The 25,147-nt window shown below is 42.9% G+C and overlaps 2 protein-coding genes across 2 annotated transcripts; one reads left to right on the top strand and one right to left on the bottom strand.

Moving 5' to 3' along the window:
- Positions 1-357: 357 nt before the first annotated feature.
- cand2 (cullin-associated and neddylation-dissociated 2 (putative)) lies at positions 358-14,319 on the bottom strand. Its single transcript, XM_058632215.1, has 24 exons — positions 14,131-14,319; positions 13,355-13,498; positions 13,041-13,195; positions 12,627-12,750; positions 12,374-12,431; positions 11,555-11,753; positions 11,358-11,463; positions 10,515-10,651; positions 10,127-10,437; positions 9,687-9,828; positions 9,404-9,522; positions 9,156-9,308; positions 8,492-8,713; positions 8,199-8,405; positions 7,522-7,709; positions 5,325-5,490; positions 4,893-5,033; positions 4,673-4,812; positions 4,208-4,383; positions 3,332-3,427; positions 2,667-2,836; positions 1,813-1,977; positions 1,501-1,608; positions 358-1,204 (listed from the first exon to the last, which is right to left on the bottom strand). The coding sequence occupies exons 1-24, from the start codon at positions 14,196-14,198 to the stop codon at positions 986-988; spliced, it is 3,714 nt and encodes a 1,237-aa protein (XP_058488198.1). The 5' UTR covers positions 14,199-14,319; the 3' UTR covers positions 358-985.
- A 551-nt stretch (positions 14,320-14,870) lies between these two features.
- sec13 (SEC13 homolog, nuclear pore and COPII coat complex component) lies at positions 14,871-21,374 on the top strand. The gene is made up of 9 exons (XM_058632792.1): positions 14,871-15,021; positions 15,232-15,276; positions 16,292-16,407; positions 16,715-16,866; positions 17,301-17,434; positions 17,597-17,730; positions 18,627-18,747; positions 19,248-19,394; positions 20,318-21,374. Exons 1-9 carry the CDS (start codon positions 15,019-15,021, stop codon positions 20,426-20,428), a joined length of 963 nt encoding a protein of 320 aa, XP_058488775.1. The 5' UTR covers positions 14,871-15,018; the 3' UTR covers positions 20,429-21,374.
- Positions 21,375-25,147: the final 3,773 nt, after the last annotated feature.

The raw sequence follows: 25,147 nt of genomic DNA, 5'->3' as shown, positions 1-25,147 counted from the left end.
TTTTGGTATTATTCCAAAAGGGTACTACGTGAGCATGGGCTTGAAGACGTCTGCAGTTATAATCTGATCTAATCTACTCTCTAAAAAAACATTTAAGGAAAGTAAACATTAGCATATTGTGATGCACACAAAGTGCTTTCAAAATGTGATACTGTGATAGGATGAGGCTTCAACTGTGGTGAAGAAAACAAGTTTCCACTGTTGATGCATGAACCTGATTAGAATCCAAGAACATTAAAGGTAAAAAAAAAAAAGGTTTGTAAAAAGATCTCAGCACATTTACCACACGTGTCAGATACTGGACCAACATACTTACAAGAGCAGTGTTTTGGTTTTACCAATAAACATGAAGAAACCTTTGTGCTAAAACCGTTTTATTTATCAGTGACAAATGTAAAGGGATAGTTGAGTTTTTTTGATGCAAGGTTGTATGAGGTGCTGACTGCACTGTGTGTATGAACTCTGGTGAAACTCCGACACTGAAAACTCCCAACAGGGACACAATGATCAACACTCAAAATCAACACTTACTCAAGTCTACAATACATGAAGAATAAGACAGTTTTTACACCGCTCACGCTCCTGCACCAAACTCCATAGAGAACATCGCGATTTAGCATGTGGGGACACAGGAGCTGCTCTTTCACTGCTGCCTTGTTTGGTAAGTTTGTGTCTCTTCACTAAATCTAAACAAAGGATTTCAAACATTGAAGTCACAAAATAACATTTGAACTTACCGATGGAGGCAGCAGTGGATCATCACAGATTTTCTCTGTGGGGTTTGGTTTGGAAGCGTGAACAGCTCCCAGATCACAGAGCATCACAAACTTCAGTTCACAGTGAGATAAAGTGGTAAACATATTCTTAAGATGTCATAGACTGAAGCAGATTTAGATACAATTCAAAATGTAAATTTTGATCTGTATCTTTAAACCGTTAATAAAAAAACATGATGATGATGATGATGATGATGATTGTCCAGTGTTTAGCTCATGTCCATGCTCTCCGAGTGTCCCTCCCCTCCCTGTACGCTCTGGTAAATGGACGCCATCTCGGCGTTGGTTCGGATCTGGTTGGCAAAGTCGGCCATGCTGGGGCTCCTCTCCACCTCGGGCACGGCCAGCAGGGCGGCGACGGCGCGCATGGCGGAGCGTCTCAGCTCCTCCTGCTTCTCAAACTCCTGCTTCACAGAACCAGCCTTCACCTGCAGGAGACGGAAGAGATGGTTGATAACTGGTCCGGGTCAAATGAGTGATTTGGTGACATGGTCGACTTTCCTCTAGTTACGATAATTCCACCCAGGGGCAGATGGGGACCCATGTTTTCAAGATGGCAAACCTCATATCTGATCCCTACTATCTTAATAGACCTAATATCACAAGTCATTTCCAAGAAATGTTTGATAAAGTAAATTATTCAAATGTTATTTAAAACATATACATTCAGCCTTCTTTGGGTCGTGACCCCGTGATTGAGACTCACTGTGTTCCAGAACTGTACCTTGCTGGTGCAGGTAGCTTTGAGCGGCTCCACCAGTCTGTCGAGTCTCTGCAGAACCGCAGCAGGACACAGAGAGACGAGTCTGGCCAGCATCAGGAAGGTCAACATCTACACACACAAACACACACTTCAATCTGGTTAAAGCTCCAATATGCAACAAAGTAGGTAGAAGAAAGAAAGTAGGAGTTAGCTGATTTAAATGGGTGAAGTTGAACTTATCTCGCGTAAGGAGGCTGGGATATAAGCTAAATATGGGTTTAGGAGGTCTGAGATTTGTTATTTTATCCCAGACTTGTGTATTTTTTCACTCACTCTGATGTCATAATGATCTTTGAGTCCTTCCTCTACGTGATCCAGGAAGTTGAGGACGTCCAGTCCCTCCAGGCAGCTGTCCAGCAGAGTGTACATGCACTCGAACGCTGCTTTACGCACGTCCAGACCGTCGTCCACCGTGTGTTTGAACGGACCCATCTCCACCTGCGGCATGAAGAACATCACAGATATATTATGGAAAATGCAACCAATATAAAAAACGCTGAAAGAGGGAAAAATCCTCTCATTACTTTAGAAAAACAGAGCTTGAGGTAGATTCTTAAAGCAGATTCAAGGACATCGATGCTACTGCTTGTATAAACTCGTATAAACTGCTGTCTGTCTCTACCTCGCCTCCCTCTTTCACTTTCTCTCCCCCCATTCTGCCCCCCACCTCTCCTCTGTCCCACATTTCTCCTTTCACCACAACCTGTCTGGGCAGATACTGCCAGATTCTGTCAGAGATTTCTTCCTTGGAAATAATGTATGTTGTGATTTTATACAAATTAAATTGAACTGAATTGAATCTCTAACATCCAGCTCTGCTGGTTGAGCTATGTCTTTTATTGGATGGTTTTCAGTTTTGTCTGTGTTTCCTGTTTTATTTTGTGTCGATTCAGGTAGCTTCACTTCCTGTTCTTCTGTGTTTCCCGCCTTTAATCAGCGTCTGCCCCGCCCTGATGTTTTTCACCTGTGCCCAGTTGTCTTTCCCCTGTCTGTGTATACATATATACCCCCTTCCCTTGCACTCGAGTCTTTCCTCCTTGACATCACAGCCTCTGAAATCCAACGGAAATGTTGTACAACGTTTTAATCTCAAAGAAATGAAACAGAATCATCTCCAGGCGACTCACTTCTCTGATGAGGTCCTTCCTGATCTGCGTCTCTCTGTACAGGTGAGGCAGCACCTTCACCAGCAGACCGCGGATCAGTGACGGCTTGTTATGAGCCGCCGAGTTGAACATCACCAAGGCGACGCGGCGCACGTTGATGTCTCCGTCCTGGAGGGTCGTTAAGAAATCACCTGTCAGAGAGAGACAGAGACGGATAAATGGGAAATTTCACACTAAACTCATGATATTCACTTTATTTAATGAACTCCGATTATTTCAACCTGACATCAGCGTCAGCTTTTTTGACTTTGTGCTGAGGTGAAATAAACACTCCAATCAATTTAAGCAATTTAATCATTGTGAAATTCCTGAATAATCTCAGATTAAATTACAAATACAATTGTTTAAAAAATAAAAATTAATCATTATACATTTTTATAAAAACATAAGTGGAGGTGTAAAAATGTTTCTTACCTTTTTACACTTTACCATATTTATATCTAATATCTTCTGTCTTGGTATTCTTATTAAATTGGTTTATTTTTGGTTTAATTTGAAACAATTTACTAATTGTATTCAACAACTGTTTATTATGTTTGTTTTGTCTAAATTATTGAGCTTCTTTTTCGTGGAGCTTTTTCACATGTTTATTAATTAATATTAGATAAATAAAAGGTGTGTGTTACCTATACAGTCCTTCAGCAGTGAATCTATAGGAGCAGGATGATCAACAATAGTGAACTTGACAGCCGTGACCACTGTGCTGCGAGTCAAAGGAGAACCTGGAAACAAATACAAAAGACTACGTTTCATCACATGTATTTGATCTTTGTATTCGTCATAGATTAAACTTTGTGTTCTATCAAATACATTTACATCTAGAAGATATTTTCTTGTCTTTTATGTAGCTGTTGACGTCAAGAGAAAACTACAAATTTAGATGAAGTAGTTTTTTGTAAGTCATGAGATTTGTGAAGTGAAACTCGTGCTTGAGATTTAATGATTTTAAAATTCAGCTCAGTTTCACAGGCTTCACTTCATATTGAGTTTTTCTGTGTGCAAAGACGCCCCCTGGTGGCTATTATTACTTGTTTCCCCCCTGCTATCAACTATAATTATTCCATAATAACCTTTCAGCATAATGTGAACTAATTGACCTGAGATGGAACTTAAATGGACATTGGACAAAAAACGGACGTCAATTTCTGGGTCCAGACAGTGAAGCCAATGTGGTAGTGTCTGAAGACTGTATTCTCTCAAAGAGCCACCGGGGGGCATTGTTTTTTCATGTTTTAATTATGTTACAATTTAAAGTCAAACAAAAAAATCTTCACTCATATTACATCAGACTATATATAAATGGTCGTAATCTTGCAGGTTCATATAAGAAGTGAAAATATGTTGAATGGCCACCAGGGGGCAGCTCTGCTGGTTGCAGATATTGGTTGCTAACATTATAAATCAACTGCAAGCTCATTTTCTCTTTCTTTTTTGCAATCCAAAATATGTATTGCCCCCTCCACCTTCATTCGACAGTCTATGACCACAGTTTAACGTCGTACCAGCTTTTAGTTGCTGTTTCAGTCTGGGTAAGAGCAGCGCAGGGTTGACCAGGGTCAGTTTTCCCAAACATTCAGCCACCAGGTTCCTGGTTCCCTCCTCCTGACACTCGCAGTTATGGATCAGCAACGCCCAGATAGACTCCACGTGAGACGAGAGACTAGATGCTGGACAGGCACTAGAGACGGGGGGGGGGGGTTAGTATTCATCAAGAAAAGGTGAGATAAATCATGTTCATGGAATCCCATGTCAATGTTGTTGCAGTTTCTCCGAGAAGAAAATTCGACTTCAGACTACAAGTAGAACGCACTGTAAATGGAAGTACTCGGTAAATCCTCCTCCCCTCCAAAAGGGTTCCTGTTTGACTTGTGAAAGTTGCAGGAAACATTTAGTTCTACGAAACACTTATAGTTCCAGGTTTTGGTGGAAGAGCAGCTAAACGGAGACAAACACAGATGAAGACACACCTGATGACGTCTTTGAGGGAGTGCAGAAGCAGGTACTGTCTGCGTGGCTGGGTGGAGATCTCCTTCAGAAGGAAGGGCAGGTAGTCGCTCAGACTCCCGACCGCCATGCTGCCTAACGCGCAGGACGCCGCCGTCTTCACCTGAAATCGCACCAAACACCTTTCACACCTTGACCCGTCCAGGAAAAGCGTTTTGTTGGGAGCGAGCAGGGATGTCTTACCTCCTCACTGGTGGAGGTGATGGCCTCCAGGATGACCCCCTGCACCTCCTTACTTCCTCCCAGACTGCCGCTCCTCCCCACCTCCCCGAGACACAACAGAGCCAGGACACGAGCCGACTCAGGAGAGCCGGGATTCTTCACCTGAGGACGGGAAAGCGGTAAAGGAGCAGGAAAAAACAGCACAGGGACAGAATCGATAGGAGACACTTGGTATGTCTCCATGTTCACTTAAGTCAGGCTATGGTTGAAGCTCGACTACACCGTTCAGCTGGACTACTGCCCCTGTCCCGGTGTACAAGTAAAAGTTCACGAGTAATGAATTGATTTATTGTATAAGTGTGTCCATCGACCATTGACTTCCAATCATGTCATTTTTACAATCCAGTTCTAGTCAGTGACCGATTAATTTGTTTGTTTTCTTCTCACACAAACCTCCTGTATGAGGCTGGAGACGGTGCCCGGTGTCTCTTTGGGACAAGCTGAGGACAGCGCACCCACACAGCAAGCGACAGAGTGGTAGGACTGTCTGTGGATGACGCCGCCGTCCATCGAGGAGTGAGATCTGTGAAACGGCTCGGTGAGAGACTTCAGCAACTGACTGTGGAGAGGAGAGGAGAGGAATTTAAATAACATGTTCTGCCAACAACCCATTCAAGGGTATCTAATGTATCTTTTATTTCCCATAATCCAACTCACAGCACCTGTTTATTACAAGTAGATCCAGACTGCCTGGTCAGTAATGGTGAATTGACCAAAGACACATTTTGTGACACCACTATGACTTTGACCAGTTTCACCACCTAAATCTGAGCAGTTACAGGTACATTATGTAAGTAATGTATTATATTATGTCATAAAATGATCTTTGTGTCAGAGATTTAAATAAACAACGGTACAACCTGTTTATTCAGACTGTAAATGTTCCAATTTCCAGCGACAAACCACAAACTTGTGTTTTCAGTGTGTGTTTTGGTCTGTTGCTCCGCCCTCCACCAACCAGCCTCAGCAGCCCTCTCAAAAACATCTCAACCAGAGAAGAAGAAAAACGACATTACACATGTGGATAATTTTACCAGTGAAGTGACTGCGCTTCTACCAATGTTCACCAACACGCTCTCTCTTGTATGTTGTCGGTGGATATTTAACATTTATAAAGTTCTTAAAGCCTGTTACTGTCACTTGTCTTATCATGTGAAAAATTCTCCAACACACTTTAACATTCAATCTCCGTTCATTTCTGACACGCTACAATAACCAAATACATTTGATATTTTTAAAAATTAAAATGGATTGTGGTATAATTGCGGTAGTTAGATACAGCGTTTCATTGACTTCCATGTAAAAGCTAAGGTTTTGCAGTTATTATACATATTTCACATAAAGAACCTTTAGTCAATTAGACAAAGTGAAACTTTACAACAGATTTTTAAAAATGTTCCAGAAACGCCATATTCACAAGATTATGCTGGGTGGCCGTGACTTTAAACTTTGACCTTTGACCACCAAATTTAAACCAGATCACCACTGAGAACAATAGAATGGTTGAACCAAAAGTCAATGGATTCCCTGGAGGAGTTCCTGAGAAATCGTGATCACAAGCCAATAAAAATGTGGTGAGATTTATCCAGGTCTTAGTTATCCAAAGCTGGACTGTGTTTGGGTGAACTTTGACCTTCACCCATCACATTTAAATCAGATCACCTGTAAGTCCAATTGAACATTTATACCACAATCGAAAGAATTCCCTGGCGGTGTTTGAGAGATATTGCAATTTCCAAACCAAGACCTTCCTACTTGCAAGTCCAAGAAATTCTGAGGTCATTCTTGAGTAAATGTATGTTTGAAGCAAATTTAAAGAAAATACTTAAAGTTAGAGCTATTTCTGAGATATAATTATTGACAGGCAACCCAAGAATAGTTGTTGATGTGGAACCTTGAAAGAAATCTCTATTTCCTGAGACTCGATGAAGCTGCTTCTGAGCCGCAGAAAAAAGTTCCTTTTTAACAAGTGAAACAAACAACTTGTGTTTCTCTGTCTGTTCCTGTTTGGTCACCAATGTTATAGATGTTGTAGATGTTGGGTCAACATTTAAAATATCTGCAGTGTTTTGGAGACAGAATAACATGGTGAAAGAAAGACTTATAAGTGACGCTTTTTTTCACTATTACACAATGACATAAGTTTAAACATAGTACTGATGCAGTTAAAGCCAAAACGTTGTCTATTCCAGCGCCAAAGATGGATTTTTAATTTGCTGGATATCAATTTCTTACATCACACCTTGATTTATGAGCGCCTGTGATCAGAACAGAGTCGGTAGAAGCTCAGTCATGCAGCTGTTTTACTGCTTTACTGACTCATAATAGATGACAAATCCCTTCTAATCATTTTTAATAGTTTCTAATCAGCCGCACTGTGGTTTTTGGAAAGGTTTTCATGTCACATGATCAGATGAAAGATGTTTACATGCCTGAGGGAGAGGCTTGACATCATATCAGCATTAAAACAACAACAAGGAAAACATTAAAAACAAATTATTATCAAGAATAATCACGGGGTAAACCCTGAACTCTTTTCCCACCAGAAAACCGAGCTGACGTCGAGTAGTGAACTCTAACGCTGTCCCACCTGTAGCCCGTGTTGCTGGTTTTGGACAGCACCAGCGCCTTCATGAAGTTCAGTATGGCGGCCAGAGCGCCGCCCTGCAGCAGGGGAGAGTGGACGAGTCTGAAGACGCCGGGCAGCACGGACGCGCTGATCTTAGCCAGAGAGGAGGGAAAGGCTGAGGTCATGCAGGTCAGCAGGGAGATGGACACCTGTACAGAGACACAGCAGGGACATCACATTTGTGAGTTTGTCCTTCGAGGCCACTTGTGTTTGTGATGTTGTAAGGCAGGGGTGTCAAACATACGGCCCGTGGGCCAGAACCTGTCGTGACCAAGAAAGCTGCTTGTGTTTAGTTGTTGTCTTGTGGTTTCCTGTTTTATTTTGAAATTTCAATCTCCTCTCATTTCAGGTAACTTGCTCCCTTCCCCTTTTTCTCCCGCCAGTGTGAATGTTTCCTCGCCCTGATTGTTTCACCTGTTCCTCAGACCACGTGTATATTATGGTCTGTGTCTCCCTTTGTCACTTGCCAGAGAACCAGAGAACCAGGTTAACTCGTTTTTTTCAGGTTTCTTTGCAGCGTAAATGGATTTTATTTGTAGTTTGTACCAACTTGTAGTTTAGGAGGATTTCTTTGTTTGTTTCTCGAGTAAAAATCTTCAGCGTGAATTATCGGCAGATGCTAAAAACGCGACTCTGACCTGAGACACGTGCATGTCCCCCTCGTCCACCAGAGCGGGGAGTTCACTCGTCACAGGCTCCAGCGCCGCGGGTTTGATGCTGGCGGCGTGATGAGTGACCAGCGCGGTCAGACAGGCCAGCGAGCCGAGCTTCAGGGCTCGCTGGTTCTTCCTCAAGAAAGATCCCAACACGGACAGAGCCTCGGGCAGGATGGACGACATGTCCACCTGGTGGACAGTGGAGGCAAAGTTAATGACACGACTAAATAAGTCAAATCTCACATCAACGTTTTTGAAAAACAAACACACTGAACCTTTATTGGAGAAGCGGCGACAAGCGTAAGGGTCCGGACGGCCATCAGTCTCGTAATCTCGTTCTTTAACCTCTCCAGAAAGATCGCCAAAACGCCCGGTAGCTCCGCCCCCAGGTGATCGCCAAGGTGACACACCATGTGACCCATACAGGAAATGGCCCGCTCTTTCACTTCCTGGTCGATGTCTGTCGCTTTGAGCTTCTTCAGCGTCACAGGGAACACCTAAAAGATACACATTATTATTGGAATTAGTGTTTCTATTATTTCTCCGCAAAGGAAAAATGGACGGAAATTGGTACGCAAATCAGAACCAGTGAAAATGTTGATGTTTAAAAGTGGCGCCTAATGGCTCAGTAGCGCCCCCCCATGACAAAGTCAAAACTGAGTTACACTAAAATTCATGAAATTTGGTGGAAACATGTAACAGCCCAAGACAAACAAAAAAGTCTCTGGGGACCATGGTCTCAACGCAACAGGAGGTCGGACATTTTGAATTTGGCGTCCATCTTGGCAATTTGAACATTTCATAATCCTGAGGTTCTACCAAGAGGAGCTGTATTTCTCTGCTTTCTCTGCTCAGTTTTTGAATTTTCTAGATACCACAAACGGCCTAGGAGTTAAATAACTACAATAACTAATATTATTATTATTACAGTCATCGTACCTCTCTGACAAACGGTTTGGGGTTGAATCCTGCGACGGCAGTTGCCCCGTGCGGCCTCATGACCCTGACCAGCTGCTGAGTGACCAGCAGAGCCTCCGACGTGATCTTATAGAAAGTGTCTTCTACACAGGCCACCACCGGGGGCAGCAGCACCTGTGAGGAGCACAGCACTCACACTTGTGACACACTGAGTACAAACAGAACAGTGGTGACGAATCATGACGACATGTCGTGAGAAAAGAAAGAACCTGCATGTGAGGCTGAAAGGCGTGAGGAGGGTGAGAGAGGAGGAGGACGTGGAAGAAGGACAGAGCGTCGATCCTCATGGTGGACGACGTGGACTTGTCTGTCAGTGAGAAGACGATCCCTGAGGGGGAGGAGGAAGGAAGGAAGGAAGGAAGGAAGGAAGGAAGGAAGGAAGGAAGGAAAGTAATGGGGAAAAGTCCAATTAAAATGTGTAATAAAGGAGAAGGAGAGCAAAGCATGGAGCAAAGGATGTGGAGCTGTGTGTGTGTGTGTGTGTGTGTGTACCTGGGATTAAAGCAGGTATATGCTGTTCCAGTGCTCCAGGTGCAGTGTGGGTGAGTTCAGTGAGGAGACAGAAGCAGCCCTGTCGAGATTTGACGCTCTTCTCCTTCATCTGCCGGTGGAGAGCCTTCACGATGAGCGGCACCTGCACACACACACACACACACACACAGAAGCCATGTTCTATAATCCAGATTAACGTTTCAGACACAACCGCTCACCAAAACAGTGATTTTATCTCACGGCAGCACACAGGTTATTTAGAGAGAAGAATAAGCTGTAAAAAGGGGAGGAGAAAGCAGAAGACTTGAGTTGACGTAGGTTTACCGTGTTGTCACCTGTATGTAACATTTTGACGAAGAGTAAAAACTATTTCAATATATTTGTTTAAATGTAACCCTCTTGTGTGTCTCCTCCTCCTCCTCCTCCTCCTCCTCCTCTACCTGTTTCTTGAGCACAGCGACCGCCGGCTCCTCCTCCTCCTCCGCCCTGCTCGCCCCCGGGTCGGACGCCAGGCCGTGGTGACTGGTGGTCACGCGCGTCTGTCTCAGCAGCGTGGAGAACGCGGCGAAGACGTCCGCCCTCACGTTCTCCTCGCGCTCCTTGAAGCGTGCGAGCAGCGGCGGGCAGATGGAGGCGTAGAAGGAGAGGAGGAGGTCGCGGCGCGAGTCGATCAGCGCCTCCAGACACTTGATGGACGAGCGCCGCACCTTCCAGCTCATGTCGTCGTCGTCGCTGTACTCGTCGTCTGATTCTGGGGGCGGAGCATAGACATGTGTTAAAGGGATATTTCAGGGTTTTTTCTGCCCACAGTAAGACGTGCAGACAGACCGTCATCGAAGCCGTCCTCGATGTCCATGCTGTCGTCATCGTCATGCTCGTCGTAGTTGTAGTTGGGGTCAAACGTCATGAACTTAAGACAGAGCTTGGTCACCGTGGCAACATGGGGGGACATCTCCTTTGGACACCTGTCAATCAACCAAAGTATACACAAGTTATACAAAGAGGAAAAATGTGTGTGCGTGTTTTTGTATTTGTTACCTCTTTTTTCTGGCATAAACTCTGACCTGTTCAGGACCAGTAATCCTTGTGGAGACCAAAACCTGGTCCTAATGATGCAGAACCTCATTTCTGAGGAGCTGTTTGAGGTTAGATTTTAACTGTGGTTAGATTACAGTTGGTAATGGTTAGTATGGTTAGTTAGTAGTAAATGAATGGAAATCAATACAACGCCGTTCCTTTTCTGTCAAAACCTTGTCATGACCTTGTCAGGACCAGTAATCCCCGTGGAGACCAAAACCCAATACTGAATAGGCAGAAACTTGTTTCTGAGAAACTGGTTAAGTTTAGGACTGAGATTTGAACTGGGGTTAGGTTAAGGTTAGTGATGAGACGTTGTTTAGTCCATGCAAATGAATGGGTGTCAATGAAAGTCCTTCAAAAGACAGCTGTGCAAATCTGGGATTCCTTATGTTGTGGGGACCTAAATCTGTTCACACGGTCACATTATGGGGGCGTGTCTTCCTTAAGGGGACATAAATGAATACACTTTAATGAAGCTGCGGTCAGATGAAGTTATGAATAATGTTAAGTCACAAAGAAATGAATTTAAGTCAATGCAATGTCCTCTGAAGTGATGGAAACCAGATTGTGTGTGTGTGTGTTTGTGTGTACCTGCGTATAAAGGCTTCAAAGGCATGGAAACAGTACTCTCTCAGCTCATCATCCTCCACATCGGTGAATTTAACAACCATGGGGATCAGTTTTTCTAAATGCTCGCCTGTAAATAAAAAATCATTTTGATCTAAATCATGAATCATCACTGATTCATCAACTTTACACACACACACACACACACAAGCGCGTCTCACCGACTCGATGGCCGCCCTGCCGGCTGATGGTCGCCAGGCACTGGATGTACGTCCTGGTCACTGACGTGGGCGGAGCCTTGGCCAGCTCCGTCAACAGGTGCTGGGTGAGCTGGGAGAAGAGGGCGGGGCTGCAGCACGGCACCAGGTGACCGAGAGCCAAGATGGAGCGCTTCCTGACCGCCATTCTGGGGCTGGTCAACTGGGGGGAGCAGCACACAGGTGATGAATGAATGATTGAATGAATGAATGAATGAATGAATGAAAATTCTTAATTGAAAACTCAGGCTGTCAAAGTTAATGTGAAAATAGCGCACAAATTCCATTTAACGCTGCTAATTTAAATTACGCAGGATTTAATGCTTTTTTGAACTCAACTTAATCCCAGGACTCTTTCGTATAAAGCCACACATCTGCTGATCTGAAAAATCCTTCACAATAAAAGCATCGAAAAACCTGAAAAAGTATTTTAAATCTAAATTTTAAAGTTTTTTAAGTATAATTAATTAATTTGCACTTTGTTTTTGTGAGTTAACTAAGGACATTTATGTGATTAATCACTACTGAATATTTTAAACGATTGAAAAACCTACAAAAACTAAAAATGTCAACACAACCAAGCAGAAAGAAAGACAAAAATAATATCATATAACGTTTCACTTTAAAAGGCCAGTGTGTATCGACAACCTAATAAATAAAATGTGTGTTTTTAGCAGTAGACCAGCAGCTCCTGTGTCACCGTGAGCTAAAATCACTGATTTGAATGAGTTTATTAACAGAGGAGGTTCTGCACGACTTCCAGTGGAGGTGAGCGTTTCTTACCTGAGGGAGGAGACTGGAGAGCAAAGAGCTATGAAAGCCGACCAGTGCACCACTGAGCCTGGTGAGAAGAGAAATAATAAACACACTGACAACAACCATGACCTCTGACCTCTGACCTCTGAACCAGGAATGTGACCCAGCAAAGTTTTCATATGACAGAAAAACCCTTTTTAGTCATTCTGGAGATACTTTAATCTGAAATCCAACAGGATTAAGAAGAGTGTGTTCTGCTGTTTGTTTTCAGGGCCGTTACCGTCCTAACATGTCCGACAGGATGTCCAGGGCCTCCAGCTGGACGGACACGTCCTCCTGTTTGCCCATGGCGCCGATCAGCTGTGAGGTGATTTTCTTACAGACGCTCGTCGTCAGAGTCAAACCTGGCAACAGACACGACGCAGGTCAAGAGACGAGAACAACAAATCCTGACCATAATAATGATGATGTCATTTTTAATGAACGTTCTGGGACTCAATCTTAAGGAGAAAAAGCAGGAACACGTGTGGAATGGGAATTGTTGCAGCCCTAATTATTATTGCAGTATTATAATCTGTCCGTATTCTATAACCTCAGCATACACGTTGTCTTTGACATGATATTAAGTCCTCCGTCCTCTGCAGTGCGGTGTAATCGTCCACAGTGTCCACAGACATGGATTCATCTCATTCACCTGACGAGGACAGCGACAGCTCGGCGATCACCGTCTTCAGTCCCATACTGGAAATGTCCCTCAGCTGTTCCTTGTCCGACACCATGTTGGAGCACAGCGTGTCCACCATCGTCTCCACCTGAGGCTCTTTCACCTTACTCACCAGAGGCGCCAGGCTACGAATCAAACACACCAGTTACAAAAGGTCCTTGGTTCTTCTCATTTTTAAAGCTCCAGTGTGTCAAATTGAGTTGATATTTGAGAGAAGAGAGAGAAGTACAGCGAAATGATGAGGTCATTAGTCAAAGGTCAAGGTCAAACACCGGGACGTTTACCATTTCACTGCCAGGTTCTGCACCTCCCCGTTCTTGTCCTCCAGCAGTTTGAGCAGCATGGACACCACCTTCCTCTCACTGTCCTCATCCAGTTTGATGCTGTCCTTCTGCAGCTCCAGCATCAGGTCATTCGTGGCCATGAACCTGGACACAAACACACACACAGACACAGGGACACACAGAGACACACAGAGACACACAGGGACACACAGAGACACACAGAGACACACAGGGACACACAGAGACACACAGAGACACACAGGGACACACAGAGATACACAGGGACACACAGAGACACGCAGAGACACACAGGGACACACAGGGACACACAGAGACACGCAGAGACACACAGGGACACACATGTGAGCATGTGCACTGTGTACATGTGTAAAAAGTATACATTACAATGTAAACATCACAGGGGGCGTGGCCAAGTGGAAAGGTCGACTTGACTTGCTCAACAGAATAATTGGCAACTTATTTTGTGTTTCTGTCTTCCAAAGTCTGAGGATTTAACTGGATATTTATGACGTTGTTACTGTGTTATAATGTTTTAACACTGAAACTAAATAAGAATAATTAAAAGTGAGAGTTTTTGCTACCAAATACACTTAAATCTTAAACCCTTAAACTCTGCAAAATGATATTTGATATGGTACAAGTGTTTATAGTAAAGTGACACAAATAAAGTAAGTGAATGACTCAGGGTTAAAAAAGTGTCATCTCACTATGACACTGACACACACACACACACACACACACACTGTATGTCTTACCTAAAGTCTTTGTCAGTAGACGTCATTTTCTCCAACAGGTTGGACACGTGATATGACACGTTCGACATCTTGTTGTTTTCAACGCAAGAAAAACAAAAGAAAACAAAACAGTAAACTTGTGCAACAAACTCAGACAGACAACATGGCGAAGGCTGGAGGAGGACGGGGCAGAGGAGGCAACACTGTACCCGCTGAGGGCAACTTGATACTGGGTCAGTTCAGATAAAAATAGACGTGACGGACAAGTGATACGGTTCTGTGGCGCCCTCGTGTGGACACATTTTGTTGGGAGATTTGGGGGAAAAGACAGAAGCCTTTTTCTCAGACTCCTAACTCAGCCAAATCCTAATATAAATACATTTAACATTCTTTTTAACTCATTGTGACTTAATTTACTAGAGCAAACCGTTATTTTCAGTGTGTTTTGTGAATAAATTTATTTAAATCCACTTGGACAGTGTTTAAAAAAACGAGAATTGCGAACTTGCTTAATTTTTAGGTTTTAGTCATTATCGCAGTAAACCAGTTATAGTGAACGTGGATGAATAAACTACAATGATAAACTGGTAACAATGAATTCGGCGTGAGTACAAAGGTGACAAAACGGCTCAAATCAAATCATTGTTCTTCTTTTCTGAGGTTTTATGGCGGATGACAAACATCGATTTGGTGCATTTACAATCAACTGCATTTCAAAATAGCATTTTGTCCACAATGGTTAGTGGAACCATTTGTTGTGACTTTGATGTTTCCGCCGGAAGAAGTAGTCATCGGACTCATCCCAGAACTTGTTGCCACGTCGGACCGGTCCGCGAACCCGGTCAATTCATCCGAGAACAGACTAGGATTAATACTTTGTGGATTTGGGTTTTTGGTTAATCCGCAGAAATGGTGAGTGGGATAACGGTTTATTTAAAAATCGCCGGTGAAACCCTGAACGTTTGGGTGATTTTTGACGTGTGTCCGCTCCTCCCTGCTGACGCGAGCCCGTTAGCTTCAGATACTAAACGCGGGGAGCTAGTCATTAAAGTTCGATCTTTTATTATCTGCCTCGTGTTTTGATTTTATTAATACTAATTCGTTTTGTTTATTGATTTCCAGGTTTCTGTCATCAACACCGTGGACACCTCGCACGAGGACATGATCGTAAGTTGTATTACAGCTCATTGAAGCTAAGCTAACGCTAGCTTCCTTTTTCTGAACGGTTTTACAAAGTTATATTAGTAGTGTCAGTTAATTTTATCCTAATGTCTGTTTAACGGTAACGTTTCATCTGTGAGTCACTGTATATTTTGTCAATATGAGCTGAAATAAGTCTGTTAACATGATTATTACAAGGCTAATAGTTGAGCCAGGTTTTCAAAATAGGAGTCCAGGTTTATTACCAGGTTATTACCAGGTAAAGTTTACACAATACTAGGGATTTGTTCTGGTTAGTGGTGTGTATGTATATATATATATATATATATATATAGAGAGAGAGAGAGAGACAGGTAAATAATGTAAGGAAAATAAAATAGAAAAGAGTTAATATAACTGAAAATAAATGAGAGAAAACTGCAATCTGTCAGACAGAAAATAACAATTGTCAGTGCAATATTATGGAGCTAATTAGACATTTATGCATTTCCACAGAGCAACTGTTTTGGGGGTGAAGTAGAGCAGTATTTTATGCTGTTTTGTCACATATTTTATCTTTCTTAAAATGATTATTGTGATTTGTACATGTGTAATTAAAGAAGGGTGTTATTTTCTCAGTAGCAAACTTATGTATATCACCTTTTACTAGGACGTAGGGCTGCAAGAATCATTCGATTATTAATCAGTAAACCGCCAACTGTTTTTTTTAGCCTCTTAATGTGAATATTTTCTGCTTTCTTTGCTCCATATGATCAAGAAATCATTCAAACCAAGCAGTTTTGGTTTGTGGAAAAAACAATTTGAAAACATTATCATTTTGAGATTTAGGAAAAACAGCTCAACATTTTAGTATTTTTATGGATCAAACAACTAATAGATGAATTAAGAAAATAATAGACATATTAATAAATTATGTAAATAATCACATCTCCTTTAAAAAGTGTGACGTGGACATTGATAACTGACGTGTCAAGAGACCTGAACCTGCAGATCATTGGAATTGTTGCTCTGTGTTTTCCAGCACGATGCTCAGATGGATTATTACGGCACTCGACTTGCCACGTGTTCGTCTGATCGCACCGTGAAGATCTTTGATGTCAGGAATGGAGGTCAGATACTGGTCGCAGACCTGAGAGGGTAAGAAACCTTATTATCTTGCTGCAGCTTGAGAATTGTATTCGTTTTTTCCACAATCTTCCTTTTATTTTGTTTCAGGATGATAATAGTGTGTGATTAGTTTGTTTCTTCTCTAAAATTATCAAATTGTAAACAGAATTGGAAAAAGAAACTTCATCACACTCTTTGCACAGAGTGGTGGATTATTATCCTGTAACTTATCATAACATTGTATTAAGCAGTTGCTGCATGGTCCGTTTTTATTTAAAGACAATAGTTGTAAACACAGTGATGTCGACTTACATGAGTCTCCTCTGTGACTGTGCAGCCACGAGGGTCCCGTGTGGCAGGTGGCGTGGGCTCACCCCATGTTTGGCAACATTCTGGCTTCCTGTTCCTACGATCGTAAAGTCATCATCTGGAAGGAGGAGAACGGAACCTGGGACAAGATGTACGAATACACCGGGCACGAGTCATCAGGTCAGTGGATGGTCTACGTCAACAGAAGCAGAGAATCTCTGTATATGTTTGAAAATAGTGGCTTTGAACGTGTGAAACAAACTGTGGAGTAAAGACAGAAAACTGTTTTCTGTTCAGGATTTAGACACGCCTCCAGAGAATGTTGCTGAATGTTTCACGATTTGAAACCTTATTTTTAAACGGTTCATATTCATTAATAAGGTGGTTAGTAACACGTTCGTCTGTGAGGAGGAAAAGAAGAGATAATTTTATCACTAAACCCTTTTACAGTTTTCATTTTAGTTTATTGTTCCCCTTTTTATCCTTGTGTCCCTTGAGTAATGTTAGGTTTGTTTCTATAATAAAAAAGGGCGGAGTGTCAAACGCGTCTGTATTTGTATCTGAAGATCTTTGTCTTGCTCTTAACTGCACTGCGTGTGTGTGTGTGTGTGCAGTAAACTCCGTCTGCTGGGGCCCCTACGACTTTGGTCTTATCTTGGCCTGCGGCAGCTCAGACGGAGCCATTTCCCTGCTCACATTCACTGGTGATCAGCAGTGGGACGTCAAGAAGATCAGCAACGCACACACGGTGAGTGTGAGACACACACACACACGCACACACAGAGGTGTGTTGTGTTTGACGTGACTGATCATTTTCATAATCTGTTGACACATTTAATCGATTAGTGGTTTGAAAGTGGACATCACAACTCTGTTGTCATCGTATTGTTTTCTCTCTGTGTCGGTGCAGATCGGCTGTAACGCAGTGAGCTGGGCTCCTGCTGTGGTTCCCGGAAGCCTGATCGATCAACCGTCGGGACAGAAACCAAACTACGTCAAGCGCTTCGTCTCCGGAGGCTGCGACAACCTGGTCAAACTCTGGAAGTAAGTTAAGCGTTGAGTCGGCCTCGTACGACGAGTGATCGTCGTCTGTGTGGGGTTTAAAGCATCACTTTGTCTCAGTTTCTGTTTCAGGTGACTTCTTCTTTATCCTCACTGTTGTAAAAACTTGCCACTCACACTCCCTCCTACCTTCTCCTCTCTGAGGAGCAAACACAAGGGAAATACACATTTCAACATCTCTGTCTCACCAAAGAAAATGACCTGCCTTGTTCTTATACTCAATACCTGGCTATAGGAGTGTGTTTGTGTGTTTGTGTGTCGTGCTGTGAAGCAGTTTGTGTTTTCTGACAGTAGGGGGCAGACCTTTAACCATCACAATGACTCTGAAGCTGTTCAATTTGGGTAAAAATCCTGCACAGTTCTGCTTTAATGACTCAAGGTAGAGTGTCCCAGCAGACTGCGGATTTTTATCTCATTTAAAACCAAACATACCAAGGTGGTTAATAACACATGTTCCTGTGGGGTCAGAGGCAGTCGTCTTGTGTCTGTCTGTCGCCTTGTGTCTGTCTGTCGTCTTGTGTCTGTCTGACTGTCGTATTGTGTCTGTCTGTCGTCTTGTGTCTGTATTGTGTCTGTCGTCTTGTGTCTGACTTGTCTTGTGTCTGTTGTCTTGTGTCTCTCTGTCGCCTTGTGTCTGTCTGTCGTCTTGTGTCTGACTGTCGTCTTGTGTCTGTCTTGTGTCTGTCGTCTTGTGTCTGTCTTGTGTCTGTCTGTCGTCTTGTGTCTGTCTGTCGTCTTGTGTCTGTCTGCAGTCTTGTGTCTGTCTGTCGTCTTGTGTCTGACTGTCGTCTTGTGTCTGACTGTCGTCTGTCTGTCTGACTGTCGTCTTGTGTGTGTCTGTCCTTGTCTTGTGTCTGACTGTCGTCTTGTGTCTGCAGAGAGGAGGACGGTCAGTGGAAGGAGGATCAGAAGCTGGAGGCTCACAGTGATTGGGTGAGAGACGTGGGCTGGGCGCCGTCTATCGGCCTCCCCACCAGCACCATCGCCAGCTGCTCACAGGTCAGGTTTGACTTTCCCTTTACCTTAAACTTAATTCTTTTTTAATTAAGCGATAATATCTACAAAAACTCTACCAATCGTCCATTTTTTTCCATTTCCATTTGCTGAGCTTCTTGTCGTCACATGACCTTCTTCAGTCTTTGTCTATTAAGTACAACCTTTTATTTGCCATAACTTTGCCATCTATAATTTCCAGATTGTTTTTGTCCCCCAATAAAACGATGAAAAGACACTATAATGATTTATGTTTTATGTCATTTATTTCATTCATGTTATGACAATCCTCTGCAAATTGACAAATAACAATAGCATTTAATCATAATAAGATGATTAAATGCACAGATGTATGCGCACTTCTTGGGATTTTTAACGGACGACCCCTATGTTTAAATCTTTCCTCTCCTGTACCACCAGGTGGAGCCGCAGATTTAGTCTAACTGATTTACAGGAACTCATTCATTAGAAACACGGTTTTCACCGTTTTTGTCATGTTTTTTCAGGACGGACGCGTTTTCATCTGGACGTGTGACGACCCGGCGGGAAACACCTGGACGGCCAAACTGCTCCATAAGTTCAACGACGTGGTTTGGCACGTGAGCTGGTCCATCACTGGAAACATACTGGCTGTGTCAGGAGGAGACAACAAGGTACATACATCAGCTTTATATCCTGTATCCCTGATTTACTGTTTTAATGTTTTACTGTTTTAACAGGCTGGTCAGAAGATGTCTTTTTTTATTTGTCCTCAATTAAGCTGCAGCAATTACTCAGTTAATCAGAATCAGAATACTTTTGTTTTGTTACAGTTGCTCCATATTAGACTCAGTAAGTACCAGAAGAACTTTTATTATTGTTATTATTAAACAAGCTCTCTGATTTTTCAGCTTCTTAAATGTGAATATTTTCTGTTTTTTTTGCTCCATATAAACAAAGAAATCACTGAAACTGAACGAAAACAAGACACTTGAGAAACATCATCATTTCCAGGATCGACATTCTTCAACATTTTCTCCCGTTTTATGGACAAAAAAATAGTCGAAAACAATCGTTAGTTGCAGCCTTACTACAGTTGATTAAACTTTATTTTGAACATTTTAGGAAAGAAAGAAAAGGAATGTGAACAAATTTAAGCGGCGCATATATACATATATATACATATATGTACATACAGTATATGTACCTCAAGTACTCAAGTATAACTATTTCTTTGTTATACGGAGCAAAGAAACCAGAAACATTCCTATTTAAGAAGTTAAGAAACAAAAAAAACCTCAAACTAATTATCAAAAGAGTTGACTGTTAAATCGATAAAATGTTGCAGCCAAAAGTTGAAGAGGAAAAATCAGAAAACTTATAAATAAATAATTTTTTAGTTATCAAAATAGTTGCAGCCCCAATCCTTAAAATGTATACACTTATTTTCTTCCTATTTTGTGTTTTTCACTTACGTCTACTTCAATGAATAAAGTCTAATCTAATCTAATCCTCCCTTAATCTAAACAGAGGAAAAGCATAATCAAAACAACCAGATTATTTGCTCAATACGTGTGTTTCTGTGTTTAACCTGCAGGTGACGCTGTGGAAGGAGTCGATGGACGGTCAGTGGGCGTGTATCAGCGACGTCAGCAAAGGCCAGGGCGCCGTCTCCACCATCACAGACACACAGCAGAACGAGCAGTGACACACACACACACACACACACACACAGACACAGACGGTGACCCCTGACCCCACCAACATGACTTCAGATGTTGGGACTTTCAAACCAAACAACGACACGTTGTCCACGGCGATTGAGCTGAGTTTGAAATCACTTTTTTTGTTTTTCTTTTAAAGGCTTCAGTTCGAGTCGGACGCCATTTTCTCCAAATCCAAACATGACTGATGAGAATTTAACCCTCAACATTTCTAATCACCTTAAACCATAAAACCATCGTTTCTGTTTTTTTCTTTTTTTCTTTAATGTCGGGTTTTCAAACGTACACAAACGCCTTTCGTCCAATCCCATGATGCTTTGCACCGCATACATTCCACCACCTCCACCGACAGAGAACAGAAGCTGCTCAACAACAACTTTTACTTAATATTTATCTGCAGTTCATCATGTTCTCACAGGGAGATCAAACATTTAAAGGGACAATCAGGCTCATTTTTAAGTCTGGTTGTGTATTGAGACACAAAAGAAAGGCTTATTAGTGACTTAACTAAAGACACACCTAATAAAATGTTTTATTTCACCGTTAACAGCTTTTTCCTTCTGGAAACTGAAGTTTATAAACCACTCACTCTCCCGCACCAAAGCCCATTGAGAAAATCAACATTTTAGCTCACAGGGACACAGGGAGCTGCTGGTCTACCGCTGCCTCGTGTGGTCACTTTGTGTCACTGAGGTAGATCTGAACGAAGGATTTCAAAATAAGACATTTGAACTTAGTGGTACGACAACTCCTGTGTGCTTTGCTGTTAAATCACTGATTTTCTCCATGGACTTTGGTGTGGGAGAGTGAGACCAAAACCAAATAAAACACTTTATGTGGTTTCCATTTTTGAAAAGCTCTTTCCCAACTCAAGTGAACAGATGTAATAAACAACAATAATAAAGAGAATAAATGACTTATATGTTGGAACGTGTGACGAGTTACACATTCTTTCAGCTCCTCTGCCACCACATGAATACATCAGCGCGTTGCCAAGACGACCATGAATGAAGCTTAATTGTAAACAGCTTGAGTTTTAGTGTGAAATCACAAAACCAGTCAGTGGTGTTTCTGTTTTCCTATTTCATGTAATTAAATTACTTTAATGTTAAAAAAAACGACTCGTTTGTTCCATTTCTGTTTTTTTTTCTGATTCAATACAGTTCACGTTTGACATTTTAAAGGGGACATATTATGCAAAATCAACTTTTTAACCATTTTAATACTGATATTTGGGACTCTGGGGGCCCTACCAGTCGCCAAAGTGTGGAAAAACAATACTCAGTCATGTTTTCGTGGTTCCGCTTAGTGTAAGTATAGGCGATAAAACGCTCGATGTTGAATTCCCTGCGCTTATGACGTCAGCATGCGCATTTCACCGCGAATGTTACCGCCCCACCAGTACGTTTACTTCGCAAGCTCCACCTTAGCTCCACCTTGTCCCTGCCAGAGTGCAGGCGAGGGAGGAAGAGCGGTATTATGTCAACGCGGAGGGACAAGTGTGCTGTTGGTGGCTGCACAGTGGAGCACAGTGTTTTACAGAGGATTTTATATATGAAGCTAATGTGCCGGATAAAGTCAGCAATCGTGTGTTCGTGTGTTCGCACCACTTCACATCAGACTGCGGCCAGCGGTTGCCGTATTTAGTCAGGGGACGTATTTCACCGACGTACAAACACACAAATTGTTAAGAAAAGATCACATAGAGCTCATAACTGACCATTCTGACACGTCCTAATTAAACATATTTGTTCAGTACGTCCTCCATGACCGGAGCACAGACTCAGTCTGATACAATCACATAAAGCAGCTGTTTATGCAGCTCGCCGCTGACGATCAGCGGTGCTGCACTCTCTGTGCAGCGGTGCTACACTCTCTGTGTCACCGATAGCCTAAACTGCCGCTGGCGATCGCTGATCGGCAGCGGCGCGCTGAATAAACTGTATGTTGCTGTATCAGACCGGAGACTGTCTGATACAGCGGTGGCGCGTTACACGGTGATCGCCAGCTCGCCGGAGCACCGGAGGTGGTCAGCGGTGGTGAGGTCTCCGGAGCACAGTCTCCGGTCTGATACAGCAACATACAGTTTATTCAGCGCGCCGCTGGCGATCAGCGGTGGCGCGTTACACGGTGATCGCCACCGCTGATCGCCAGCTCGCCGGAGCACCGGAGCTGGTCAGCGGTGGTGAGGTCTCCGGTCTGATACAGCAACATACAGTTTATTCAGCGCGCCGCTGGCGATCAGCGGTGGCGATCAGCTGATCGCCAGCGGCAGTTTAGGCTATCGGTGAAACAGAGAGTGTAGCACCGCTGCACAGAGAGTGCAGCACCGCTGATCGTCAGCGGCGAGCTGCATAAACAGCTGCTTTATGTGATTGTATCAGACTGAGTCTGTGCTCCGGTCATGGAGGACGTACTGAACAAATATGTTTAATTAGGACGTGTCAGAATGGTCAGTTATGAGCTCTATGTGATCTTTTCTTAACAATGTGTGTGTTTGTACGTCGGTGAAATACGTCCCCTGACTAAATGCGGCGACCGCTGTTTGCAGTATGATGTGAAGTGGTGCGAACACACGAACACACGATCTGATACAGCAACATACAGTTTAACTGTTTAACTGATTTACAGTTGGACAGTGTTCGGCTCGATCCTTATGTAGGACGTCTCTTCCTGTGACGGCACTCTCGCTGACATTGTAGCGACAGTTTTCCTATAAAAGGTCGCTAAGAGGCTTAGGTGGGCTCCAGGCAGTTACGCGTCATTCAAATGAATCCAAGTCCAGTGATGTTTATTGTTTGACGATTTATTCTTGGTTGTATGATGATTTATTCTTGGTTATTTGACGATTTGACGGTAAACAGAAAATATAAATCAGGAACGCCACTAACCCCCTTTCTCTCTTACCCCCCGCCGATCCGAGTGCCCAGGTGTATAGATTAAATCACACCCATGTGTCAATCAAAAACGGAAGTGACATGACCAAAAAACAGTATGAGTGACCTTTCAAAATAAACAATAAACAAACAGACCAAATATGCATTTTGGCCCCTACAATTCCGGCCCCTAATTATTATGTTTCAAATAATAATTACAATTTCGACATAATCAACATAGTATATAAATATATTTTCTTGATCTTCTTTCTTCATTATTTGTAATCCAATATACGTTCTCTAAGGAAAGAGTGATTAGTCAAAGTCAAGTGTTCAGGAACAAAGTCAAGGGGTCAAAAGTCAGTTTGGGTCAGTCAATGATCCTCTGCCTCCAATAGTAGGCAGACTTTGTTGATGGGCCTGGTCAGAAATCCGGTCTTTGACTTGATCCGAAGCTGACGTACAAGTCCCTTTTTGTCCATAATGGTCTCCACAATCCTTCCAGTCAACCAGGAGTTGCGAGGCGCAGAATCATCCACAATGACGACAATGTCTCCTGGTGTGAAGTTGCGTCTTATGTTGGACCATTTCTGTCGTTCTTGTAGTTGGGGAAGATATTCCTTAATCCACCTTTTCCAAAATAAGTCAGACATATATTGAACTTGCCTCCATCTGCGGCGAGCATATAGGTCTTCCTTCTGAAACTGTCCTGGTGGCAGGGATGGCGTAGTTTTGAGAAGCAGAAGGTGATTTGGTGTGAGTGCTTCAAGGTCGTTGGGATCTGTAGAAGCCTTTGTGATTGGACGACTGTTGAGAATAGCTTCAGCTTCACATAGGACTGTGTGGAGTCCCTCCTCATCTAGACTTTGCACATTTAGTGTTGAGTTGAGAACCTTCCGCACTGATCTGATTAATCTTTCCCACACACCTCCATGGTGTGAGCCAGCAGGGGGATTGAATATCCAGTTTATTCCCCTTTGAAGCAGTATGTTATGGATCTGACCTTGATTCCATCCTTCAATAGCTTCCTTCAACTCGCGCTGTGCTCCCACAAAATTGGTTCCATTGTCTGATCGTAGTTCTTTTACTTGGCCTCGTCTGGCTATGAAGCGCCGAAGGGCATGGATGAAAGAGTCTGTGTCAAGCGATGAGGCCATTTCAAGGTGAATTGCTCTTGTAGCCAAACAGGTGAAAATAACACCATATCGCTTCACGACACTTCTGCCACGCTTCACTCCAAAGGGTCCAAAGTAATCGACTCCAACGTTTGTGAATGGTGGTTCATCTGGAGAGACTCTATCCAGGGGTAGATCAGCCATATGCTGTTGTCCAGGAGTAGCAGTTATACGCCGACAAACAACACATTTAGACAGGCTTTTCCTGATCAATACTGTGGCACCAGGAATCCAATATTTCTGACGCAGTCTGGATAACATATGGTTGCGACCACCATGTCCCACCTCTCCATGAATATGTCGTAGAATGAGGTCAGCAATGTGAAAGTCTTTGGCCAGAATGACAGGATGTTTCATTTCTTCTGGCATTGCTGCTCTGCTTAGGCGACCACCAACTCTTAACACATCTTTGTCCAGAATGGGGTTGAGTTTATGAATGTGGCTTGTCCTTTTAACATTCATTCTTTTTTTCAGATTTGAGATTTCATCTCCAAATCTCTTCTTTTGGCAGAAGCGGATTATCTCAATCTCTGCGTTCTCCAATTCACCGATTGTGAGACGGATTTCATGGGTGTCAAGATTTCCTTGCAACGAGAGAACACCACTTGCTGTTTTCCTCTTCCTGATTCGTTGCAGAAGCAGTCCTTTGATT

This window comes from Solea solea, chromosome 6 (genome assembly GCF_958295425.1).
Source record: "Solea solea chromosome 6, fSolSol10.1, whole genome shotgun sequence".
Taxonomy (NCBI): Eukaryota; Metazoa; Chordata; class Actinopteri; order Pleuronectiformes; family Soleidae; genus Solea; species Solea solea.
The sequence above is the reverse complement of the archived record's forward strand: the minus strand, read 5'-3'. Positions and strand labels throughout refer to the sequence as shown.

Coding starts and splice junctions, on each gene's coding strand:
- cand2 (XM_058632215.1), bottom strand. CDS start 14,198: ATGTCGAACGTGTCATATCACGTGTCCAACCTGTTGGAGAAAATGACG. Junction 12,432..12,626: donor CTGTCGGACATGTTAGGACG/GTAACGGCCCTG, acceptor TCTTCTCACCAG/GCTCAGTGGTGCACTGGTCG. Junction 11,464..11,554: donor GCAGGGCGGCCATCGAGTCG/GTGAGACGCGCT, acceptor TTTTATTTACAG/GCGAGCATTTAGAAAAACTG.
- sec13 (XM_058632792.1), top strand. Junction 16,408..16,714: donor CTGGTCGCAGACCTGAGAGG/GTAAGAAACCTT, acceptor GTGACTGTGCAG/CCACGAGGGTCCCGTGTGGC. Junction 17,731..18,626: donor AACCTGGTCAAACTCTGGAA/GTAAGTTAAGCG, acceptor TTGTGTCTGCAG/AGAGGAGGACGGTCAGTGGA.